Genomic DNA, 23,896 nt, shown 5'->3' with positions numbered 1-23,896 from the left:
TAATCCCCTTTGCTAAGTAGTTCCCCGACCAGTTTCAGAACTTGTGCCCCCTGCAGTGGAAGCATAGAATCCTCACCCTGGACCGCCAGGGAAGTCCCAGGTCAGAAAATTTTAGCCATATTTTCATCAGATACATTTTCTGCCCCCTTTCCTCTCTCTTCTCCTTCTGGAACCCCTATCATGTGATTGTTAGTATGTTCTACATCCTAGTTAGAATAACATTCTTATTACTGTTCTGAATTCTGGTAAATTATTAATATCTATCTTATTAGAGATTTTTTCAGGTGTTTTTTTTTTCTTTCATTGTTTCATTTGAAACAGATTCCGCTGTCTTCTCGTTTTGCTTAACATCCTCTGTCTCTATGAAATTAGGTGAAAAACACCTGTCCTGGTTTTGCGGGGCTGTCGTTGTGTGGACGTGTCCCTGTGCAGTCTGTGTGCCCAGAGGCTTTGGGGCAGAGATGAGCTGAGGAGGGCAGGGTCACCCTTTCCCAGACTATGCTGGGAACTGTCACCCCGGTGGGAGGGGGAGCGGCAGACTAGAGCCAGAGCCCAGTGTGAGCAAAGGCTTCTCCTGTGCTCAGTGACTGTCCCCACCCTACTGGGCCAGGCAGGGCCCAGGACACTGGAGGAGAGCTCTGAGGGTTGTGTCCAGACTGGTTCCACCCCTTGTAAGTGTGCACCCTCCTCCCCGACTCTGGCACCTTTGCCCCAGAGGGTGGCAGAGCTGGAGGGAAATGTGCTGGAACAGCCCATGGTGCGGGTGGCCGTGCCTGTGATGCAGCCCTGGCACACTGTCAGAGCCCCAGACCTTGCTCCTCGGGGCTGTCTGGCCTCCCTGCCCCATCCTGATGTGTGTGTGTTCCTGTGTGTGTGTTCATAATTGGCTACCTGAAACAACACGCAAATACTCACTGTTGGTAGATCCTGTTCCTTGTCTTGACTGGCTTTCACTAGTTTGCCTGGCATTCTTCTTGTTCTTGTTTCACCCCAACAGGAAGGCTAAGGATGACTCAGTTCATTTCTGAGTCAGCATCTTGCCTGGCCTGTGGGTGGCTTTTTGAGTCCGGTGAATTTATGATTGTTTTTGAATGCCCTATGGCTCCCAAATCCACACCCCAGTTCTATTCAGGGTTTTATCAGTTTATGGTCCAGTCTATGTCTCCACCCTTATTCCTTGGTCCTTGGCTTTGTGTGTATTAATGCATATACATATGCATATATATATATAATTCCCCTGCAGCTGCAATAGCCATTCCAGCTGCCCTTCAGGTTGAGCTTAGAGTTAAATAGAACAGACACCAGTCCCCAGGCAGCCCCCAAGCTGGTTGGAACATTGCACAATTGGTTTTCTTTGATCACTCTGGATTGAGGGAGACTACTGGGGGCTGATCAAGACTGCACTGTCCCAGGCAGGAGGAAGGTGCAGGTGGGTAATACACGATGAAATTTCCTACCATTCTGTTCTGGACTTTTCCTAATTGTCTGTTCACTTTGTTGCTATAGATCTTTGACTGTTTTCCAGAGATCTTATGAGGTTTTTCAGCTGCTTTCTCTTTCTTTTCTTGCCTTTCCATGGGAGAATTCAGTCCTCCTACTTCGTCATTTTGCTGACATCACTATATATGTTAAATTTTAACTTCACCACACCCCCATATATCAGTGTATCACAATTTCCCTTACTCTTTCCAAATCTGTTATAATTTATGTAGTATATGCAGGAGACTCAGGTTCAGTCCCTGGGTCAGGAAGATCCTCTGGCGAAGGAAATGGCAAACCACTCCAGAATTCTTACCTGGAAAATCCCATGGATGGAGGAGCCTGGTGGGCTACACCCCATGGGGTCGCAAAGAGTCGGACATGACGGAGGGACTAACACACTTGTACTTTATAGGGTTTTCTTTTATGAATAATGTTGAACAAGTTAGTAAATTATGTAAAGTATGTATCAGTTACATCATGAGAGTACACTGGGTGTGTGCTAAGCAATTTTATTCCCAAGAATACTGGAGTGGGTTGCCATTCCCTCCTTCAGGGGATCTTCCAAACCCAGGGATTGAACCCAGTGATCGAAACTTTACATCTCCTGCATTGGCAGGCAGGTTCTTTACCACTAGGGCCACCTGGAAAGCAAGCATACTCTAAAAGTTATATAACTAAGTACAACATAGAAACACTCAGAATCTCTTTGCACACTACACATGGTACCCTAAAGCTGTTAATAGTTCCGTTCCGTCGCTCAGTTGTGTCCGACTCTATGCGACCCCGTGGACTGTGGCCTACCAGGCTTCTCCGTCCATGGGATTCTCCAGGCAAGAATACTGGAGTGGGTTACCGTTTCCTTCTCCAGGGGATCTTCCCGACCCAGGGATCGAAACCGGGTCTCCCGCAATGGAGGCAGATGCTTTAACCTCTGAGCCACCATAAACCCTTTGCCAAAATGTCTGGTTTAGGTATACTGTTCAAGATTTCACCACTGTCAGGTCTGTAAAGCAAAATAATTTTGCTGGTGGGAAATGTAAAACGGAAAATTTACTTTCACTTGAAGTTTTGACTCTTTATTCAGGGATAAAATTTTCAAAAATGCTGTTATCACTTTTACATTTTGTGATGTATCTGTGCTGTTTGTACTGTAAGATAGTTGTTTCAGTTTATGTTTGATTGCGATTGGGCCTATAATAGAAAATAAAAGATTGGTGTGTGGAAATTTCTAGTTCGACTAATTGTCATTAATTGTTCAGCCAATCTCACTTTACATAATACTTTAGATTATATTGATAAAAAAAATCAAACAAGGCAACTTTCTTGACTCCATGGGCATTAGTTTAATCACACTTCTCTTACAATGCATCTGTAAGCACTGGACAGTGCAGCTGGAGTGTTACCTTCTTGTTATTTATAACCTCTGAAGGCAGAAGAAATATCAATCTGCTTACTCAGAGGAACAAGAGGCAATGGATCCGAAAAACCAGAAGGTGAAGCTTAATGATGGCCACTTCATTCCTGTCCTTGGATTTGGAACCTATGCACCTCCAGAGGTAACAGTAATGGTTTGGGGTTGAGATATAAATTGTAGTGGATGTGACATGAGCAGAAGGGACTTGGGTTGTCAGGCACTGAGCTCCTGTGTGACTCTGGGAGGGTCACATGGTTCCACTAACCAGGCTAGAACCATGCCCTGTGAAAGGGGAGAGAGTCTCCACTCTGCATCAGGGTCTGAGGCTGTGCTCACCTGCAGATTACTCTGGGTTCCCCTCCAGTTTCTGTCTCAACCCAGCTAGGCAGAAGAGGCTCGGCTCGGCTCTGGAGAACACTGACTGTCAGCTACTTTGCTTTACAGGTGATTGAAATGGTGGGGTTTCTCTGTAGATTTTTAGTTCAAGAACTCTTTCCTCCTTCCAAAAAGATATGACCCAGTGAAGTTTGTAGGTGGAAGGTCCTGAAGATGAGGTGACTGAAAAATAATGGGAGAAAATTGTTTTTCTACTGTGGAGTGCCTGGTAGGTGTCAGGGCAGAAACACTCCAGCTGTGTTTTGCCCTGTGCTTCTGTTTCTGCTTGGAAATTTCTTCTGATTGGAACTATAGTATCATTTGAGGTGATAAGATGCAATCTCACAGGCCAGGTTTTGTAATGTATCTTTGTGTTTTGTAATGTCTTTTTATTTAAGTATTTTTTTCAGCGCTGGGATATAAAAGAGGAGCTAGTGGACAAGTCTCTATGCGGTAAACCAGAAAATTTGCTATCCATCTTGTGTTTATAGTATGTAGTTGTGACAACAGACTGGTCCTTAAACTTTGAGCCTCATTTTTTCATCTATAAAACCGATGGAAATGATTAGACACATTTTGAAAACAGAAGACGGTACTTTGTAGTACAAATTGGGGTGAGGGGAGGGAAGAGTCCAGGCTGTAACTGAAGCTCACTGGGTTCATTCCTTGGTATACACACAAATACTTGAGCATTTAAGAAAATCCAGGACTAACCCAAACATCCACTGGATCATGGAGAAAGCAAGAGAGTTCCAGACAAACATCTATCTCTGCTTCATTGACTATGCCAAAGCCTTTGACTGTGTGGATCACAATAAACTGTGGAACATTCTGAAAGAGATGGGAATACCAGACCACCTGACCTGCCTCTTGAGAAACATGTATGCAGGTCAGGAAGTAACAGTTAGAACTGGACATGGAACAACAGACTGGTTTAAAATAGGAAAAGGAGTACATCAAGGTTGTATATTGTCACCCTGTTTATTTAACTTATATGCAGAGTACATCATGAGGAACGCTGGGCTGGAAGAAGCAGAAGCTGGGATCAAGATTGCTGGGAGAAATATCAATAATCTCAGATATGTAGATGACAGCACCCTTACGGCAGAAAGTGAGGAGGAACTCAAAGGCCTCTTGATGAAAGTGAAAGAAGAGAGTGAAAAGTTTGGCTTGAAGCTCAACATTCAGAAAACGAAGATCATGGCATCTGGTCCCATCACTTCATGGGAAATAGGTGGTGAAACAGTGGAAACAGTGTCAGACTTTATTTTTTTGGGCTCCAAAATCACTGCGGATGCTGATTGCAGCCAGGAAATTAAAAGACTCTTACTCCTTGGAAGGAAAGTTATGACCAACCTAGATCTCATATTCAAAAGCAGAGACATTACTTTGGCAACCAAGGTCCGTCTAGTCAAGGCTATGGTTTTTCCCGTGGTCATGTATGGATGTGAGAGTTGGACTGTGAAGAAAGCCGATCGCCGAAGAATTGATGCTTTTGAACTGTGGTGTTGGAGAAGACTCTTGAGAGTTCCTTGGACTGAGAGGAGATCCAACCAGTCCATTCTAAAGGAGATTGATCCTGGGTGTTCATTGGAAGGACTGATGCTAAAGCTGAAACTACAATACTTTGGCCACCTCATGTGACAAGTTGCCTCACTGGAAAAGAGTCTGATGTTAGGAGGGATTGGGGGCAGGAGGAGATGGGGACGACAGACAATGAGATGGCTGGATGGCATCACCGACTCGATGGAAATGAGTTTGAGTGAACTCTGGGAGTTGGTGGTGGACAGGGAGCCCTGGCATGCTGTGATTCATGGGGTTGCAAAGAGTCAGACACGACTGAGCGAGTGAACCGAACTGAACTGAACCCTAACAGAGAGAAGTTAGACCAAGTATCTACCTCCTTGAAACAGGAACGTGTCTGAATCACATACAAAGAAATGGAGTATTATTCAATATTAAAAACAAAATTAATCCTGTCATTTTCAACCACACAGATGAACTGGGAGAACATTAAGCTAAGTGTAATAAGCCATAAACAGAAAGACAATTACTGTATGATCTCCTTATAAGTGGAATCTAAATAAGTGGAACTCATAGAAGAAAGAGTAAGGTACGGTGACCAGAAGTTGGGGACAAGTCTTGGAAAAATGAAAAGATGTCCGTCAAGGGTACAGAATTTCCGTCCTAAGGTGAATAATTCTGAACACCTGATGTATAGCACAGTGACTATAGTTAAAGACAATGGGTATATCTTGAGATTTTGTAGAGACTAGACCTTAAATTTTCTTACAAACGCACCCTAAATTTAAGTATGTGAGGTGATGGATCTGTTACCTAGGTTGATTGTGGTAATCATTAGCAATGTATACTTATATGAAAACATCACTTTATTCAGTATATATGCTTTTAAGTTGGTGTATTCTGTGTGGCTTCACTGGGAGACAGAAGTCTTAGTAGTGTTCTCATGGTTCTTGATGCTTTTACCAGGCATTTTACACCTTTGTTGATTTTGCTTCAAACATCTCACAGTATAAATCTTATCCATGACTACAAATTTATGCTGAGTCCTCTGGGTCTTCCAGCAAATCACTGAAACTGGAGGTTGTCTTCGGGTCCTCTGAGGCCTGTGGTCAACCACTGGTCATCTGAGATTGAAAGGTTCCTTAGTGCCCAGTTAATCACTGGCCAGGACATTCAGAGAAACTGTCGTGAGTTCATCACAACACTTGCAGAATGAACCAACAACAGCACAAAGAAATGTTGATTCATAGGAAGATCAATCTTGCGCCTTAGCAATCTCTTGATAATGTAGATGTTCACCTTCTACCTTGTTGCTTATGTAGGCTGCTAAGAGGGAAGCTCTGGAAATCACCAAATTCGCTATAGAGGTTGGGTTCCGCCATATCGACTGTGCTCATGTGTACCAAAATGAAGAGCAAGTTGGCCAGGCCATTCGGAGCAAGATTGCAGATGGCACTGTGAAGAGAGAAGACATATTCTACACCTCAAAGGTGCTGTGTGTTGAGTGTGTGCACATGTGTGCATGTGCTTTTGCCCATGTGACAATTATTTAATAGGATCATTGTTCGGTGAAGGATTGTTTGGTGAACGGTTCTTACATACATTCCTGAAGTATCAGAGCTCCCTGGTGGTTCAGTGGTTAAGACTTGGTGCTTTAATGCCATGAGCCCGGATCTATCCTTGCTCAAGGAAGTAACATCCCACAAGCCAAGTGGTAAGGAAAAAAAGTTACCTAAAGTGTTATTAATACAACTTCCACTCTTTAACCTCTGCAGCTTTGGTTAACTTCCCTTCGACCAGAGTTGGTCCGACCAGCCTTGGAAAAGTCACTGAAAAGTCTTCAACTGGACTATGTTGATCTCTATATTATTCATATTCCAGTGGCTCTGAAGGTTAGAACTTTGTGTGATCACATCAATTTGTATCTTGTGTTAGAATGTGCATCAACTTGCTTGGATGGTTGAATAAAGATTTTTCTTAGTAGGTTGAATGGATAATTACACTAGAGTAGAATCCCCCAAATAATCGTTTGGGATCATCTTTTTACTGAGTTTCTTGGTATTAAATAGTCTCAGTTTTTCTGCCTGAATAGCTTGAGAAATAAGCCCTTTCTGCACACAGTCCTGGTTATGACTCCTGAGTCTCTGGGGATTTAATGAACCAAGAGTTTGGTGCAGCCGTGGTGAGCATGACACTGCCTTACATTGAACATGGTGACTTTATCTTGCAAGTCCTTCATCCTTTTAAATGGAGCGGATTTGGTGGTGCTCCCTCTGACTGCATCTAAACCTCATAACTTTATAGGGACTTGGAAGACCTTGCCTACACTCTTGCCTGTCTTCAGGATGATGTTTGTAGATTGCACTTAGCCAATAAGAACAGTTTACTTAGAATTCTTGATTTCAAGCTATCGAAATCAATTCAAGTCATCTAATGCAAAATCACTTAGTGGACTATGTAGATGGCAAGTCGCAGTCACAGACAGATTTTAAGAGTTGCAGTGCTCTTCAGAAATGTCTCCTAATTTCTATCCCTTATCATGGCTTTACTCATGGTATGCTTTATGTTTACTGAACATTTTCCATTGGTGGCAAATATGGCTTTGGGGCACTTCAAGGATCATGGTCATAAATTTGAGAGCTTGTCTGGTCTTCCACATTCCATATCCACCTACCTTGAGCCTTGATGGCTCATATGCCTGCCCTAGGGCATCTGATCCTCAGAGGGAAAAGTAAGTGATTGCAATGTTTATGCTGGAAATAAAGCCCATGTAACTTACTACCAGTTCTAGCTCAAGAGAGGCATTTCAAAATAGACAAGTACAAGGAACAGACAAAATTCACAGAAATCACTGTGAGTCACTTTTAGGACCTAGAAAAATTGTATTTATTACAATATATATTAAGTATAAGAGATTAGAATAAGCCTCCCTCCTAAAGACACTGCTTACAACTCCATAGACAAATCACTTTGCAGATATTAGTATCTAGAAAGTTGTAAACCTATCTAATGGATGTTTAATTCCTGATGCCTGTCACCCTGGATAAATGTTGGGAAATTATTTTGTGACATCTCTTAAATGCCTGCTTCTGTTCCAGCCAGGGGAAGAATTATTTCCAAGAGATGAAAATGGAAAACTGATATTTGACTCAGTGGATCTCTGTCTTACGTGGGAGGTGAGTCCAGGGAGGAGAGAACCAGAGGAGGAGCCAGGAGAGGGGGAAATTTCTTCATTTCTTCCACCTGTGAGAATGGGCTGTGGACCATCAGACTCAGCAGTTCATGAATCTAAGGGTTGTGATATTGAGGTTGTTGGGAGGAAACCATTGCTGAAATGTTCACAGAGAGGAATGAAGGAGGAGAATATGGGACAGTGCAGACAGGTATCTCTTTCCTTCCATGTGATATGTCTTCTCTAGGGTTTTTTTCTAAGAAGGAGACAGTAATTCTTGTGTCATGACTTTTTTCCACTTTTTTCTTCTTGATAATCAATGCAAATTCTTGATGGATGATGGTGATTACCAAAATTTTTTAGCATTTATTCTTGCTCTATCATTCCATGTAATTGTTCACCACCCCTTCCTCCCCAGGCCCTGGAGAAGTGTAAGGATGCAGGGCTGACCAAGTCCATTGGGGTGTCCAATTTCAACCACAAGCAGCTGGAGAAGATCCTGAACAAGCCGGGGCTCAAGTACAAGCCCGTGTGCAACCAGGTGAGCTGCTTGGCTCCTCTCCCTCCTGCTCTTCAGAACCTCCTTCTTGCACTGGAGCCTGATGTCTGTCTGTCCTCCCCTCCTGTTCATCTGACCTTTGTGGACAGAAGAATCTAGAGTGCAGAACCTCTATCTGGATGGTGTGAATAGAACCCAGAATGGTATCCCTATCTGATAAATTTGGGTGGAAAAGGTGGGGAAAGCTTCCAGGTAAATTATGGATAGAACCTAGAGGCATTTTTCTGAGATGAAAGCATGACCAGAAATGGGACTGGAAAGTGCCTTGTGGCAAACCATGTATAGGAAGGAAAACCATGAAAAGATGGAATGAGAAGTAAATGAAAAAGACAAATCATGTAAGACTGGCTTAAGAATTTGTGTGGAGTTTTGATGGCTAAATCCTTAGTCTTGGTGGTCTCCTCCTTTATGGGCCTTCAACAGTGAGCACAGTAAAAAAAAAAAAAGGTGCTGGGGATGATGAAAATGGCCTAGGTTAGATGGCGAAGTTAAAGGTTCATGGTAATATTATCAGTAGATAAAATATTTACTCTGAAAGTTTTACTCAGATGTAGAGCCCATATGTTGATTACTCAATCTTGGACTTGTTCTCCCATCCGTTTCCATCATAAAATTAGCTATATAAACACACTTTTCTCTATTGCACTCTTGCTGTTGATATTTCAAGTTTCCAGTTAATGTTACAGTTTTCCCTCAGCATTTTTTTAACCTTTTAATCTTTCTCTGTCTTGTTAATGTTACCTTTGCATATAATCTGACACTCTTCTCTTTGGGCATTCTACAGGTGGAATGTCATCCTTATCTCAATCAGAGCAAACTGTTGAATTTCTGCAAGTCACATGGTATCATTCTTGTTGCCTTTGGTGCTCTGGGATCCCAACGAGTAAAAGAATGGTACTGAATCCTATTGAAGACAACTGGAATTTTCCCTGAAATTAAATTTTTGATGAAATAGTTTACATTGTACAGTACTCAGATAGCTCTCATAGGCAGGGGGGAGAGAAAGGAGGGATGGAATGAATTCTTCTCTTTTATCATCCCATCACCCAGCCTGTTTTTCCACATGGTATTAGCTTGTCGACTCATCAGTAATAAATGTCTACATTAAAATCTACATATAGTCCCCCAGTGGAGACCAGAGACACAACATTATGTTATGATTTACTTATTAACCAAGGAACACATTTCTGAAAATAGATGTTCCAAGCCTCTTACTTTATGTCTAAAATTAGAATAATAATATGTAACTCATAGATCAATCATGATAGAAAAAATTTCGATGAACTATTTTTGTAAACATCCTCAGTAGAATAATGATGACATAAATGTCTCTTATTTTGAGACCTCTCAATTAGTACCTTAGAAAAGTGAAATTTAAAAACGATCCCTGTTTTTTTTTTCCTTCTGTTTCTCTATTCACGCTCTTGATAATAGAAGGAAAACGACCTCTCAGATTTAAAGAATGATCCATGAGTTTGGCAGTCTTGGTCTCAACTCAGTAATGCAACTGAATCACCTGCAGGGCTCTGTAAACCCAGAATGGGAGGTTACACAGTTGAAGTCCTGATTCAGTTTGTCTTCAGCTAAGTCATGGAATTTGTATTTCTTATAAGATCCTAAGTGATGCTGATGCTGTTGGCCCATGGACCACACTTTGAGAAGCCCCATCTACAGAGGACCTTCTTGGTCTGTATGGGAAGCTGAGACAAATGAGTCTCAGCTCCTCAGCATTTCTGAATTTCCTTCCAGGGTGAACCTGAACCACCCCGTTCTCTTGGAGGACCCAGTTCTCTCTTCCATTGCCCAAAAGCACAAGCAAACCCCAGCTCTAGTTGCCCTTCGCTACCAGATACAACGTGGTGTTGTGGTTCTGACCAAGAGTTTCAACAAGAAGCGGGTCAAAGAGAACATGCAGGTGATGATGGGTGTGGCTGTGGGCAGAGGGCTCCTAGGGAATATCCTTCATGAGGGTCATTCTATGTCCATCTCACAAGACTTTCCTTGAGTCAAGATGAGTTACCTGCTCTTTCCCATGCATGAAAGCCTCGTGTGTATTCCTAGTGTTTTTCTCCACCTGATGTGACAACAGGAGAGTTGCTATGGCAGGAGAGGGTTCCGGTTGGACAGAAAACAGAGTGTTTTAACTCCAGTGTTAAGTCTCCAATTTATTTTGTCACATTGTACAAATGATATCTTATTGTATTTGTTCTCAGTTGATGAAATTGAATCATGTGATTTTTTAAGATCATTTTGTGTGTCTTAACAAAATACTACAGACTGAGTGACTGAGAAAAAACTGAAATTTGTTTCTCACAGTTCTGAAGCTGGAGGTCTGAGGTCAGGGTGCCCATGTGGCCAGGTGAGGGCCCTCCTCCAGGTCACAGACTTCTCCTTGTATCTTAACATGGTGGAGGGGGGCCACAGGGCTGTCCCAGGTCTCTTATATTATATGATATTTTAAAAATATTATTCATGAGGGCTCCACAATCATGTCCTAATTACCTCTCAGAATGGAGGCTAATTACTTTACAATATTGTAGTGGTTTTTGCCATACATTGACATGAATCAGCCATGGGTGTACGTGTATTCCCCATCCTGAACCCCCCTGCCACTTCTCTCCCCATCCCATCCCTCAGGCTCACCCCAGTACACCAGCCCCGAGCACCCTGTCTCATGCATTGAACCCAGACTGGCGATCTGTTTCACATATGATAATATACATGTTTCAACGTTATTCTCTCAAATCATCCCACCCTCGCATTCTCCCAGAGTCCAAAAGACTGTTCCTTACATCTGTGTCTCTTTTGCTGTCTCACATATAGAGTCATCATTGCTACTACTGCTACTGCTAAGTCGCTTCAGTTGTGTCTGACTCTGTGTGACCGCATAGATGGCAGTCCACCAGGCTCCCCCGTTCCTGGGATTCTCCAGGCAAGAACACTGGAGTGGGTTGCCATTTCCTTCTCCAATGCATGAAAGTGAAAAGTGAAAGTGAAAAGTGAAAGTGAAGTGGCTCAGTCGTGTCCGACTCTTAGCGACCCCATGGTCTGCAGCCTACCAGGCTCCTCCCTCCATGGGATTTTCCAGGCAAGAGTACTGGAGTGCGGTGCCATTGTCTTCTCCAGAGTCATCGTTATCATCTTTCTAAATTCCATATATACGCGTTAGTATACTATATTGGTGTTTTTCTTTCTGGCTTACTTCAGTCTGTATAATAGGCTCCATTTTCATCCACCTCATTAGAACTGATTCAAATGCATTCTTTTTAATGGTTGAGTAATATTCCACGTGTATATGTACCACAGATTTCTTAAGCATTCTTCTGCCGATGGACATCTAGGTTGCCTCCATGTTCTGGCTATTGTAAACAGTGCTGCAGTGAACGCTGGAGTACACTTGTCTCTTTCAATTCTGGTTTCCTCGGTGTGTATTCCCAGGAGTGTGATTGCTGGGTCATATGGCAGTTCTATTTCTGTTTTTTTTTAAGGAATCTCCACACTGTTCTCTATAGTGGCTGTACTAGTTTGCATTCCCACCAACTGTATAAGACGGTTCCTTTTCCTCCACACCCTCTCCAGCATTTGCTCTTTGTAGACTTTTTGATAGCAGCCATTCTGACCGGCATGGGATGGTACCTCATTGTGGTTTTGATTTGCATTTCTCTGATAATGAGTGATGCTGCACATCATTCCATGTGTTTGTTAGCCATCTGTCTGTCTGTCTTTGGAGAAATGTCTCTTTAGTTCTTTGTCCCTTTTTTTGATTGGGTTGTTTACTTTTCTGGAATTGAGCTGCATGTGCTGCGTGTATATTTTTGAGATTAATTCTTTGTCCGTTGCTTCATTTGCTACTATTTTTTCCCATTCTGAAGACTGTCTTTTCACCTTGATTATAATTTTCTTCGTTGTGCAAAAGCTTTTAAATTTAATTAGGTCCCATTTGTTTATCTTTGCTTTTATTTCCATTATTCTGGGAGGTGGGTCATAGAAGATCCTGTTGTGATTTATGTGAGAGAGGGTTTTGCCTATGTTTTCCTCTAGGATCGTTATAGTTTCTGGTCTTATGTTTAGACCTTTAATCCATTTTGAGTTTATTTTTGTGTACGGTGTTAGAAAGTGTTCTAGCTTCACTCTTTTGCAAGTGGTTGACCAGTTTTCCCAGCAGCACTTGTTGAAGAAATTGTCTTTCCTCCATTGTATAGTCTTGCCTCCTTTGTCAAAGATAAGGTGTCGATAAGTGCATGGATTTATCTCTGTGCTTTCTATTTTGTTCCATTGATCTATATTTCTGTCTTTGTGCCAGTACCATACTGTCTTAATGACTGTAGCTTGTAGTATAGTCTGAAATCCGGCAGGTTGATTCCCCCAGTTCCATTCTTTTTTCTCACGATTGCTTTGGCTATTCGAGATTTTTTTGTATTTCCATACAAATTGTGAAATTATTTGCTCTAGTTCTATGAAAAATACTGTTGGTAGCGTGATAGAGATTGCACTGAATCTATAGATTGCTTTGGGTAGTATACTCATTTTCATTATATTGATTCTTCCAATCCATGAACATGGTATATTTCTCCATATATTTGTATCTTTTCTGATTTATTTCATCAGTGTTTTATAGTTTTCCATGTATAGGTCTTTTGTTTCTTTCAGTTCAGTACAGTTCAGTCGCTCAGTCATGTCCTACTCTTTGTGACCCCATGAATCACAGCACGCTAGGCCTCCCTGTCCGTCACCAACTCCCGGTGTTCACCCAAACTCATGTGCATCAAGCCAGTGATGCCATCTAGCATCTCATCCTCTGTCGTCCCCTTCTCCTCCTGCCCCCAATACCTCCCAGCATCAGGACCTTTTCCAATGAGTCAGCTCTTCGCATGAGGTGGCCAAAGTATTGGAGTTTCAGCTCAAGCATCAGTCCTTCCAATGAACACCCAGGACTGATCTCCTTTAGGATAGTCTAGTTGGATTTCCTTGCACTCCAAGGGACTTGCTAGAGTCTTCCCCACACCACAGTTCTAAAGGATCAGTTCTTCGGTGCTCAGCTTTCTTTACAGCCCAACTCTCACATCCATACATGACCACTGGAATAACCATAGCTTTGACTAGATGGACCTTTGTTGGCAAAGTAATATCTCTGCTTTTTAATATGCTATCTATGTTGGTCATAAATTTCCTTCCAAGGTGTTCAGTTCAGTCGCTCAGTCGTGTCCGAATCTCCACGACCCCATGAATCACAGCACGCCAGGCCTCCCTGACCATCACCAACTCCCGGAGTTCACTCAAACTCATGTCCACAGAGTCGGTGATGCCATCCAGCCATCTCATTCTCGGTCGTCCCCTTTTCCTCCCACCCCCAACCTTTCCTAGCATCAGAGTCTTTTCCAGTGAGTCAACTCGTCACATGAGGTGGCCAAAGTATTGCAGTTTCAGCTTTAGCATCAGTCCTTCCAATGAATACCCAGAATTGATCTCCTTTAGAATGGACTGGTTGGATCTCCTTGCAGTCCAAGTGACTCTCAAGAGTCTTCTCCAAAACCACAGTTCAAAAGCGTCAATTCTTCAGCGATCAGCTTTCTTCACAGTTGAACTCTTACATCCATACATGATCACGTGAAAAACTATAACCTTGACTAGCGGGACCTTTGTTGGCAAAGTAATGTCTCTGCTTTTTAATATACTATCAAGGTTGGTGTAAGCATCTTTTAATTTCATGGATGCAATCACCATCTGCAGTGATTTTGGAGCCAAAAAAATAAAGTCTGACACTTTTTCCACTGTTCCCCAGCTATTTCCCATGAAGTAATGGGACCAGATTCCAAGACCTTAGTTTTTTGAATGTTGAGCTTTAAGTCAACTTTTTCACTCTCCTCTTTCACTTTCATCAAGAGGCTTTTTAGTTTCTCTTCATTTTCTGCCATAAGGGTGGTGTCATCTGCATATCTGAGGTTATTGATAATTCTTCTGGCAATCTTGATTCCAGCTTGTGCTTCCTCCAGCCTAGCGTTCCTCATGATGTACTCTGCATGGAAGTTAAATAAGCAGGGTGACAATATGCAGCCTTGACGTACTCCTTTTCCTATTTGGAACCAGTCTGTTGTTCCATGTCCAGTTCTAACGGTTGCTTCAGACCTGCATACAGGTTTCTCAAGAGGCATGTCAGGTGGTCTGGTATTCCCATCTCTTTCCGAATTTTCCACAGTTTATTGTGATCCACACAGTCAAAGGCTTTGGCATCATCAGTGAAGCAGAAATAGATGTTTTTCTGGAACCCTCTTGCTTTTTCGATGATCCAACGGATGTTGGCAATTTGATCTCTGGTTCCTCTTTTCTAAAACCAGCTTGAACATCTGGAAGTTCAGATTTTGTATTGCTGAATTGTTTCTTTAGGTAGATTTATTTCTAAGTATTTTAATCTTTTTATCACAATGTTGAATGTAATTGTTTCCTAAATGTATCTTTCTTTTTTCTCATTGTTCATGTATAGGAATGCAAGGGATTTCTGTGTTAATTTTATATCCTGCAACTTTACTATATTCATTGATTAGCTCTAGTAATTGTCGATTTATTTTTTATTTCCATGAATCCTGTAAGGTTTCACTTCACACATTACGTCTCCTTGAGTTTCTGCTATTGCAGAATTTCTGTTCTAGACTGTTCCTATTATTGCTAAGCTGTCTGTGTTTGGATTTCTGTGTAGGAGACTGTTATTGTACCCTTAGCATAGCTGTACAGGAAGCTCTCTGCAGTTTCAGGATTTAATGCAGAGATCATTTCTGCATCTCTTGATTCTGTGATTTGAAAATCCACAATGTTTGATAATCCACAATATTTGAAAATCCAGTGTTCGCCAGCACTCAGATAAGCTGTTGTCTTCTAGGCTTGGCTTTTTGTGCGTTTGCAGTTCAGTGCTTTACCAGATGGGTGTGACTTGTCAGAGGAGCCTGCACACTTCTCTGTATATGTTTTCATATATATTTGGTAGACTGTGACGACTATCTCAGCACAGCCCTATGATCCCAAGCCGGTCAGTCAGTTCAGTTACTCAGTCAAGTCCGACTCTTTGCAACCCCATGGACTGCATACGCCAGGCTTCCCTGTCCATCACCAACTCCTAGAGTTTACTCAAATTCATGTCCATCGAGTCGATGATGCCATCCAACCATCTCATCCTCTGTCCTCTCCTCCTCCTGCCTTCAATCTTTCCCAGCATCAGGGTCTTTTCCAATGAGTCAGGTCTTCATATCAGGTGGCCAAACTATTGGAATTTTAGCTTCAGTATCAGTCCTTCCAAAGAATATTCAGGCATGATTTCCTTTACGATTGACTGGTTTTATCGCCTTACAGTCCAAGTGACTTTCAAGAGTCTTTTCCAACAACACAGTTCAAAAGCATCAATTCTTCAGCACTCAGTTTTCTTTACAGTCGAACTCTCACACTACTGGAGAAACCATAGCTTTGACTAGATGGACCTTTGTCAGAAAAGTGATGTCTCTGCTTAATATGCTGTCTAGGTTTATCATAGCTTTTCTTTCAAGGAGCAAGTGTGTTTTAATTTCCCAATTATGATCCCAAGCTAGGGAGCAGGAAAAAATCCTCTTTATGTCTAGGCTCAGAATGGACTCACTGTTTTTTCTGGCAAATTTCACTGCCCCATGCAAGTTATTCAGGCCAAGTCAAGGGTCAATTATATGATCCCCTGAAAAATTGCTTTTGTGTTTGCATTCAAATTTGGCTCTGGAATACACTGGAACTGATTTTCTAATATGACATAAAATGATTGCCTATATATTTTTCATTTAATTGGAAATCTAAGTGTCCACATTTCCCACTGCCAACTCTGTCAAATATCAAATGTTCATAAATACATTTCTGGCCTCTCCCTTATATTTAACTCTTCAGTTTTCTGTACTCTGTTACAAAAGTATAAAATAAGTGTTGCTTCTCAGAATGGTATATTCTTCTTCTTAAAGACTATCTTGACTGCTCTTGACTAGCTATTTCTTGTTTTAAACTTAGTATCACTTTACTGAATTCCACAAAGTAATACGTGTTTAAGTCTTTGAAGCACTAGATCACTTTGGAGAAAATGAACTTCTTGATAAAATTGAGCTTTCCGTTTCAAAATTATGATATGAATTTTTAATTATTTAGGTGTTCTCTAATGTCTTAAACACTTTTCATAACTTTCTCCACAAAGGCATTTACATAAGGTATTTTAGATTCAATTATAGGTAAAGAGTACGTTTGATATCAGATTCTTGAATAGGCTTTCATGGAGGAACCTCCTTCTGACACTGCTTCAGCTGAATGCTGTCACCATTAAGGCATGTTGGGGAGAGTTAATCAGTCTAATGTTAGCTCATGTTCAGTATTGAGTCAGGAGTGTCCAACGACCGTGCTTGGTAAGAGAAGATTTTAATTTGTTTGATTTTTCAAGTTATTCACTTAGAAAGATAAGGGACTGATGCACTGTAGCGTTTGTGAGATGGATAGAGAAGGAGAAGGTGTGGGAAGGAGAGGTGAGAACTCAGCAGAGGCTCCCAGACTTGTTCACCTGGAAGCTGAGTACAGACACGGCTTCCCTGTCCCTTCTTCTTGTCTCCATCCAGTGGGAAAGTCCTCCAGTCCCCAGGAGGACGCCAATTCTTGGGGGAGTTAATGTGGTTCTTTCCTTTCTTCCAGGTGTTTGACTTTGAACTGAGTCCAGAAGACATGAAAGCAATTGATGGCCTCAACAGAAATAGAAGATACTATGAATTTCTACCGTAAGTGACTTGCAGATGTTTGACACATATGTTATTTTCTGTAGCAGGCAATTCAGCAGGGGAACTAAGGTTTTTAAAGCTTAATTCTTGGAAGACAGTCCTGATTTCCAGCATAGGAGTAAGCCAGGGGTTTCCTGCAGACCTCACACCAGAGGTTTCCTCTAGGGGTTCATCTCTGACCAACAGAAATGTGATTGGAGCCCAGAACAGCGCACCAATAAAATCCTGAGTTCACATCATAGTGAATTCACTACTTTGTGCCCCTGATCCCTGTGCCTGGTACCTCGTCTCAGGGCCGAGAGACTCAGGAAACAGGCACAGTGTCTGAAGCCCAGTATACTTTCAGGGACTTGTGAACATGTTTCATCTTTAATTCTTTTTACATCAGGGGAAAATAATTATATTAATAATAACTACATAATAATGAATCCATCATGCATTATATTCATGTCTTGTTTTTGTTTAATCTGTAAGTCCTGTATGACTCTCTGCCATCCCATGCACTATAGCCCAACAGGCTCCTCTGTTCTTGGGATTTCGTAGGCAATAATACTGGAGTGGATTGCCGTTTCCTTCTCCAGTGGATCTTGCGACCCTAGGGATCGAACCCGGGTCTCCTTCTTGGCAGGTGGATCCTTAACCACTGAGCCACCTGGGAAGAAGGCATTCATATTATGCCTAACAAAATTACAAAATGTATTGTTGATATTTTTTATGAAGGATGGTCCAATGAAATCTAATGTGCATCTGTGCTACAAAGTCACAGGGGGCCTGCTTCCACCCTGTCCCCTAAGTGTCTGGTGGATTTTCTCCCTAATGGGCATTTTTTTCTCCAAAACATCATCCATTTCTTGCAAATTGGTCTCTTCATTGGCCTTTTTTCCCTGCTATAACACCCACATCCTCATCATTTTTATCTCACAAAGCTGAATTACCAGTAGATCATGAGCTGAACTGACTGTGCAGTGAGTGACTGCTGTGTCCTTAGCAGGACACACCCAGGTAAGATCATCTGGGTCTTCTGCTCTCCTGAGTAAAGACTCACACCTGTGTTGTATTTGTTCATCAGTGATCCATCCACTGCAGAGTCCCTACCTCCTGTACTTCGACTTAGTCAGGAACATGGGATTCCAGCTGCCTAATTACTGCAGGAGGATGTCAAGACTGAAGAGACAGATGACTGATCAAGCAGGGAGAATTTGGAAGGGAGTTTAGAGAGAAGAGAATACCAACTGTTGGTAGAATAAAGATCTTATTTCCAAGGAAGGATCTCAAAACTCTCCCTATTGCTTGTAAAGCAGTATCATGAATCTGAGAAAAGCCAATAAGAGAAAAGCCATGATAAAAAAAGGTGGAAGGTTATTTTTCTGTACTTAGGGGCTCTTTAGTATAATTCTATGCTCTTCTTCATTAGGCTGTGAATGACTAGACTTAGTCATCTTTGTGGCTCGGGTTAACAGCACAGCTCCTGACACTTGGAATCGTCCAGAGTGCACTTTTTAATGAACTGAAAAGGACAAATTCAGAAAGAAAAGTAAAAACATGGAAAAAAGAAAAACAGCAGTAATACTAATTGCTGAGTAACAAGTGTTTTAATACATTATAAATTAAGAGGTATAATCCCACTTTGAGCTGTATGATTATTCAGGTGCTTTTGGTAGCTTTCCAAAAGATGACAAGTTCCAGGCACTCTGCATTTTTGGAGAGCTCATTTGCTTATTCACGGATGTATGAAAAAGGGCAGTTAATTTGTTCTCTGTGAACCTTTTCATCATCTAGGGGCTGAAGTTTCACCTGTGTTTGAAATGATTGCTACAGTTACTGCCAGGTCTTGTGGTCTCATATAAATTATAACCTGAGTCAAACTACCTGTCACTGTGAAGTGAATATTACATGTGAATGTTTGTACTGGACGTGCAGGTGCCATGTGCACATGGACCAGGCATCTGCATGTGTGCTTGTTGGGGGAGCAGGAGGGATGTGTTTGTAGATTTAGAGTTTTAACCCATCCTGACAGCATCATAGAATAATGCTGTGACTATGACATATGACTGATTTAAGAAATGAATCTTCCCCCTTCTCTTTCAGTTTTGACAATATGACAATATGACTGATTTAATAAATGAATCTTCTTCCTTCTCTTTCAGTGGTGTTGGTCACCCTGAGTATCCATTCTCTGAAGAATATTGACTCTCAACTCTCACTGAGATTCTTCGAGAATTTCTTGCGTCTAGGGTGGTGAAGACTTTTGCACTTGGTGGAGGTACTTAAATGAAGTGTCTGAACTTTTGAAAGCTTGCCTTTTCTTTTCCAAAAATAAGAAACAATAAAGACTTCAAGTAAGAACTCTTGTTTCTGATCATTAAAATAAGACCTACAAATTATAGAAAATTTGGAAACTAGAAGGGACAGATAGAAAATAAAGATCAGTTGTCTATACCCATTTAAAAATACTTACCTTTGGTATATTTACCTTGTGATTTTCCTAGACAAATATGTGCATTTGTTTACTTACAAAGACAAATAAACTTCAATCAACAGGTTGTATACTTCTTTTGCAACTTAGCATAAGTATCTTGGTAAGCTAAAAGAATGATTTAAAAAAATCGGGTGTTGTATTTTGCTTCATGTGAAGCAGCATATTTTACTCATTTATGTAATTTCTTAATTGTCTGCCCATGCTTAGCATTTTGAGGAATCCATACATATTTTGAGGTCGTTCATTGGTCATTGAGCAGAACTTTATTGCACATTCTTTTGAAAGACATTGTTTCATCAACAAATGTTAATAAGTGAAATAAATTCTTGAGTCGTTAGTCTCGTGAAGAATGAGATTGTGAATGGTATCAGGAGGATTTAGCTGTTAGAAATAGGTATGTGTCTGTTGAGATAGTTCTGCATAACATCTTGCATTTCTATACATCTACTAGGCAGAGACACCAACTACCCTTCATCCCACACAACTTTTCATTTCTACAAAACAGCCTTGAAGATAGAGACAGTGGTTCCTGCATTTCTCTGGAACAGAAAATGCTTTTTCCAGGAAGGAAGGGTGTTCATGGAACATTTAAGGGCCAGCAAGTTATGTGATGTGGGTGGAGTTTAGTGAGGTGGGGAGACAGGAGCTGAAGACAAGTCAGAAAGCCCGTGGGGCAGGGCGTCCTCGCCAAAAAGGCTTTTAAAAGCTTTTACTGTGAAGGAAATGGAGAAGGATATTTCCAGAACACTACTCCTCAGGCCCCTCTCTCATAGCCAGTGGCCTCCCTGGCCCATCCAGACGTCCTGCTGGTCTGAGCTGGCTCTCTACGCCACACTGCCCACTCTGTACAGCATGGGTGCCCTGGGGAGAGTAAACTGGATCCAGAGGCACTGAGGGGGCATCTATAGGCCGGGGGGCACATGGGATGCCCAGTAAACCAGCCAAATTCTGGACAACGTCCAGCTGCCTCCTTAGCCTGTTCCAGGAGCAGGAGCGGGTGTGTGTCTCAGGAGAGGAGTCAGGTTCCCAGGTCTCCTGTGGGTCCTCCTGGATTCACAACAGCTGTGGGGCTGCGACCTCCCGGGTTCATCCTAGGGCTGCAGTACCCAGTGTGTGGTGTGCACGGGTCTCGCCAGGGAGGACCCCTGAGCCCCTGTTTGTCTTCCTCGTCTGCGACCCTCCTGTGGGCTCAGTCCTGATATGACGGCTTCTCTTCCCTTCCTACCCAGCTCCATGGGGATGGTTCTTTACAGCCTTGGTGTGGAGGAGGCTTCCTGCTTGTGTCATGTGTTTTCAGGAGATGTGACCTTGATGTGCTCCTTGGAGAGCTGAGCGTCTTCTTGCCTACCTCGAGCTCCTCCCCAGGACAGTGTGTGACACTCACTGTGCACTAAGTGTGGCTCCTGTATTGTTCAGGAAGAGTCGGTGTCAATTGTTTTTCTGCCTTTCCTGGATCAGTCTTCCCAGGTAGGGCAGTGGTAAAGAATCTGCCTGACAGTGTAGGAGATACGGGTTGCATCCCTGATCCAGGAAGATCCACTGGAAAAGGAAATGGCAGCCCACTCCAGTATTCTTGCCTGGAGAATACCATGGGCACAGAAACCTGTGGGGTCCATGGGGTCACAATAGAGGGGTCTTGACTTAGCAACTAAACAGTAACAAAAACAGTTTCATGGCTCATGTTTTTCTCTCTTTTTTCCTCTGTCTCTTTTTTTAGCTTTGTTATTTCACCTTTCTTTATTGCATGCCTTTTCTCTCTCTCCTTCTGTGCGTTCATGACTGGGTACTTGGATAAGCACAGCACACCCACTGTTTGCAGATTTGTACCACATCCTGCTTGTCCTTCACTAGGTGGCATGGCATGTGCCAGGTCCTGGGGTCAGCCCAACAGGAAACTAAGGGAAACTCAGTTCATTTCTGAGTCAACAACTTACCTGGCCCATGAGTGGCTTTCTGATTCTGGAAATATATGATTAGTTTTGAATGTCTTCAGTGCAGTTCAGTCGCTCAGTCGTGTCCGACTCTTTGCGACCCCATGAATCACAGCACGCCAGGCCTACCTGTCCATCACCAACTCCTGAAGTTCACTCAAACTCATATCCATCGAGTCGGTGATGCCATCCAGCCATCTCATTCTCTGTTTTCTCCGTCTCTTCCCACCCCCAATCCCTGCCAGCATCAGACTCTTCAAGTGAGTCAACTTGTCACATGAGGTGGCCAAAGTATTGCAGTTTCAGCTGTAGTATCAGTCCTTCCAATGAAGACCCAGGATTGATTTCCTTTAGAATGGACTGGCTGGATCTCCTTGCAGTCCAAGTGACTCTCAAGAGTCTTCTCCATCACCACAATTCAAAAGCATCAATTCTTCGGCGATCAGCTTTCTTCACAGTCCAACTCTCACATCCATACATGACCATGGGAAAAACCATAGTCTTTACTAGACGGATCTTGGTTGGCAAAGTAATGTCTCTGCTTTTGAATGTGCTATCTAGGTTGGTCATAACTTTCCTTCCAAGGAGTAAGCATCTTTTAATTTCATGGCTGCATTCAGCATCTGCAGTGATTTTGGAGCCCCCCAAAGTAAAGTCTGACCGTGTTTTCACTGTTTCCCCATCTATTTCCCATGAAGTGATGGGACCAGATGCCATGATCTTTGTTTTCTGAATGTTGAGCTTCAAGCCAACCTTTTCACTCTCCTCTTTCACTTTTATCAAGAGGCTTTTGAGTTCCTCCTCACTGTCTGCCATAAGGGTGGTGTCATCTACATATCTGAAGTTATTGATATTTCTCCCGGCAATCTTGATTTCAGCTTGTGCTTCTTCCAGCCCAGCATTCCTCATGATGTACTCTGCATATAAGTTAAATAAGCAAGGTGACAATATACAACCTTGACGTACTCCTTTTCCTATTTGGAACGAGTTTGTTGTTCCATATCCAGTTCTAACTGTCGCTTCCTGACCTGCATACAGGTTTCTCAAGAGGCAGGTCAGGTGGTCTATGATTCCCATCTCTTTCAGAATGTTCCACAGTTTCTTGTGATCCACACAGTCAAATATTTTGGCATAGTCAATGAAGCAGAGATAGATGTTTTTCTGGAACTCTCTTGCTTTCTCCATGATCCAGCGGATGTTGGCAATTTGACCTCTGGTTCCTCTACCCTTTCTAAAACCTGCTTGAACATCTGGATGTTCATGGTTCACATATTGCTGAAGCGTGGCTTGGAGAATTTTGAGCATGACTTTACTAGCATGTGAGATGAGTGCAATTTTACGGTAGTTTGAGCATTCTTTGGCATTGCCTTTCTTTGGGATTGGAATGAAGACTGACCTTTTCCAGTCCTGTGGCCACTGCTGAGTTTTCCAGATTTATTGGCATAGTGAGTGCAGCACTTTCACAGCATCGTCTTTCAGGATTTGAAATAGCTCAATTGGAATTCTCTCACCTCCACTAGCTTTGTTCGTAGTGAAGCTCTCTAAGGCCCACTTGACTTCACATTCCAAGATGTCTGCCTCCTCCAGGTGATCATGATTATCTTGGTCGTGAAGATTTTTTTTTGTATAGTTCTTCTGTGTATTCTTGCCACCTCTTCTTAATATCTTTTGCTTCTTTTAGGTCCATACCATTTCTGTCCTTTATCGAACCCATCTTTGCATGAAATGTTCCCTTGATATCTCTAATTTTCTTGAGGAGATCTCTTGTTTTTCCTATTCTGTTGTTTTCCTCTATTTCTTTGCATTGATCGCTGAGGAAGGCTTTCTTATCTCTCCTTGCTATTCTTTGGAACTCTGCATTCAGATGCTTGTATCTTTCCTTTTGAATGTCTTACTATCCCCCAAATCCGCACCCCAGTTCTATCAGGGTTTTACATGGTCTTGTGTGTGTCTCTACCCTTACTCCCTGGACCTGGCCCCATATATATCTAGTTCTCTTGCAACTGTAACTAGCTACTCCAGCTGTTCTTAAGTTCAAGCTCAGAGTTAAGTGAAATGGACACCAGTTCCAGGCAAGCTCCAAGAAGGGGAGAATATTGCATATAAGGATTTCTGCGATAAGTTTGCTTTGAGGGAGGTAACAGGGTGCTGAGCTACCGCCCTTTACAGATCAAGATGGCTCTACTCAAGTCAGGAGA

The 23,896-nt window shown here is 42.3% G+C and overlaps 1 protein-coding gene across 1 annotated transcript; it reads left to right on the top strand.

Annotated features, from left to right (window-relative positions):
- The first annotated feature begins 1,270 nt into the window (after positions 1–1,270).
- On the top strand, positions 1,271–19,650 carry LOC129547518 (aldo-keto reductase family 1 member C3-like). Its single transcript, XM_055413268.2, has 10 exons — positions 1,271–1,429; positions 2,912–3,038; positions 6,118–6,285; positions 6,571–6,687; positions 7,894–7,971; positions 8,386–8,508; positions 9,311–9,420; positions 10,276–10,441; positions 17,206–17,288; positions 19,436–19,650. Exons 2-10 carry the CDS (start codon positions 2,955–2,957, stop codon positions 19,476–19,478), a joined length of 972 nt encoding a protein of 323 aa, XP_055269243.2. The 5' UTR covers positions 1,271–1,429; positions 2,912–2,954; the 3' UTR covers positions 19,479–19,650.
- The last annotated feature ends 4,246 nt before the right edge of the window (positions 19,651–23,896 follow it).

The sequence above is a fragment of the Moschus berezovskii genome, chromosome 15 (assembly GCF_049115385.1).
Source record: "Moschus berezovskii isolate FMDL1 chromosome 15, NW_MosBer_1.0, whole genome shotgun sequence".
Lineage (NCBI taxonomy): Eukaryota > Metazoa > Chordata > Mammalia > Artiodactyla > Moschidae > Moschus > Moschus berezovskii.
Note: the sequence above shows the minus strand (reverse complement) of the source record. Positions and strands in the feature narration are given on the sequence as shown.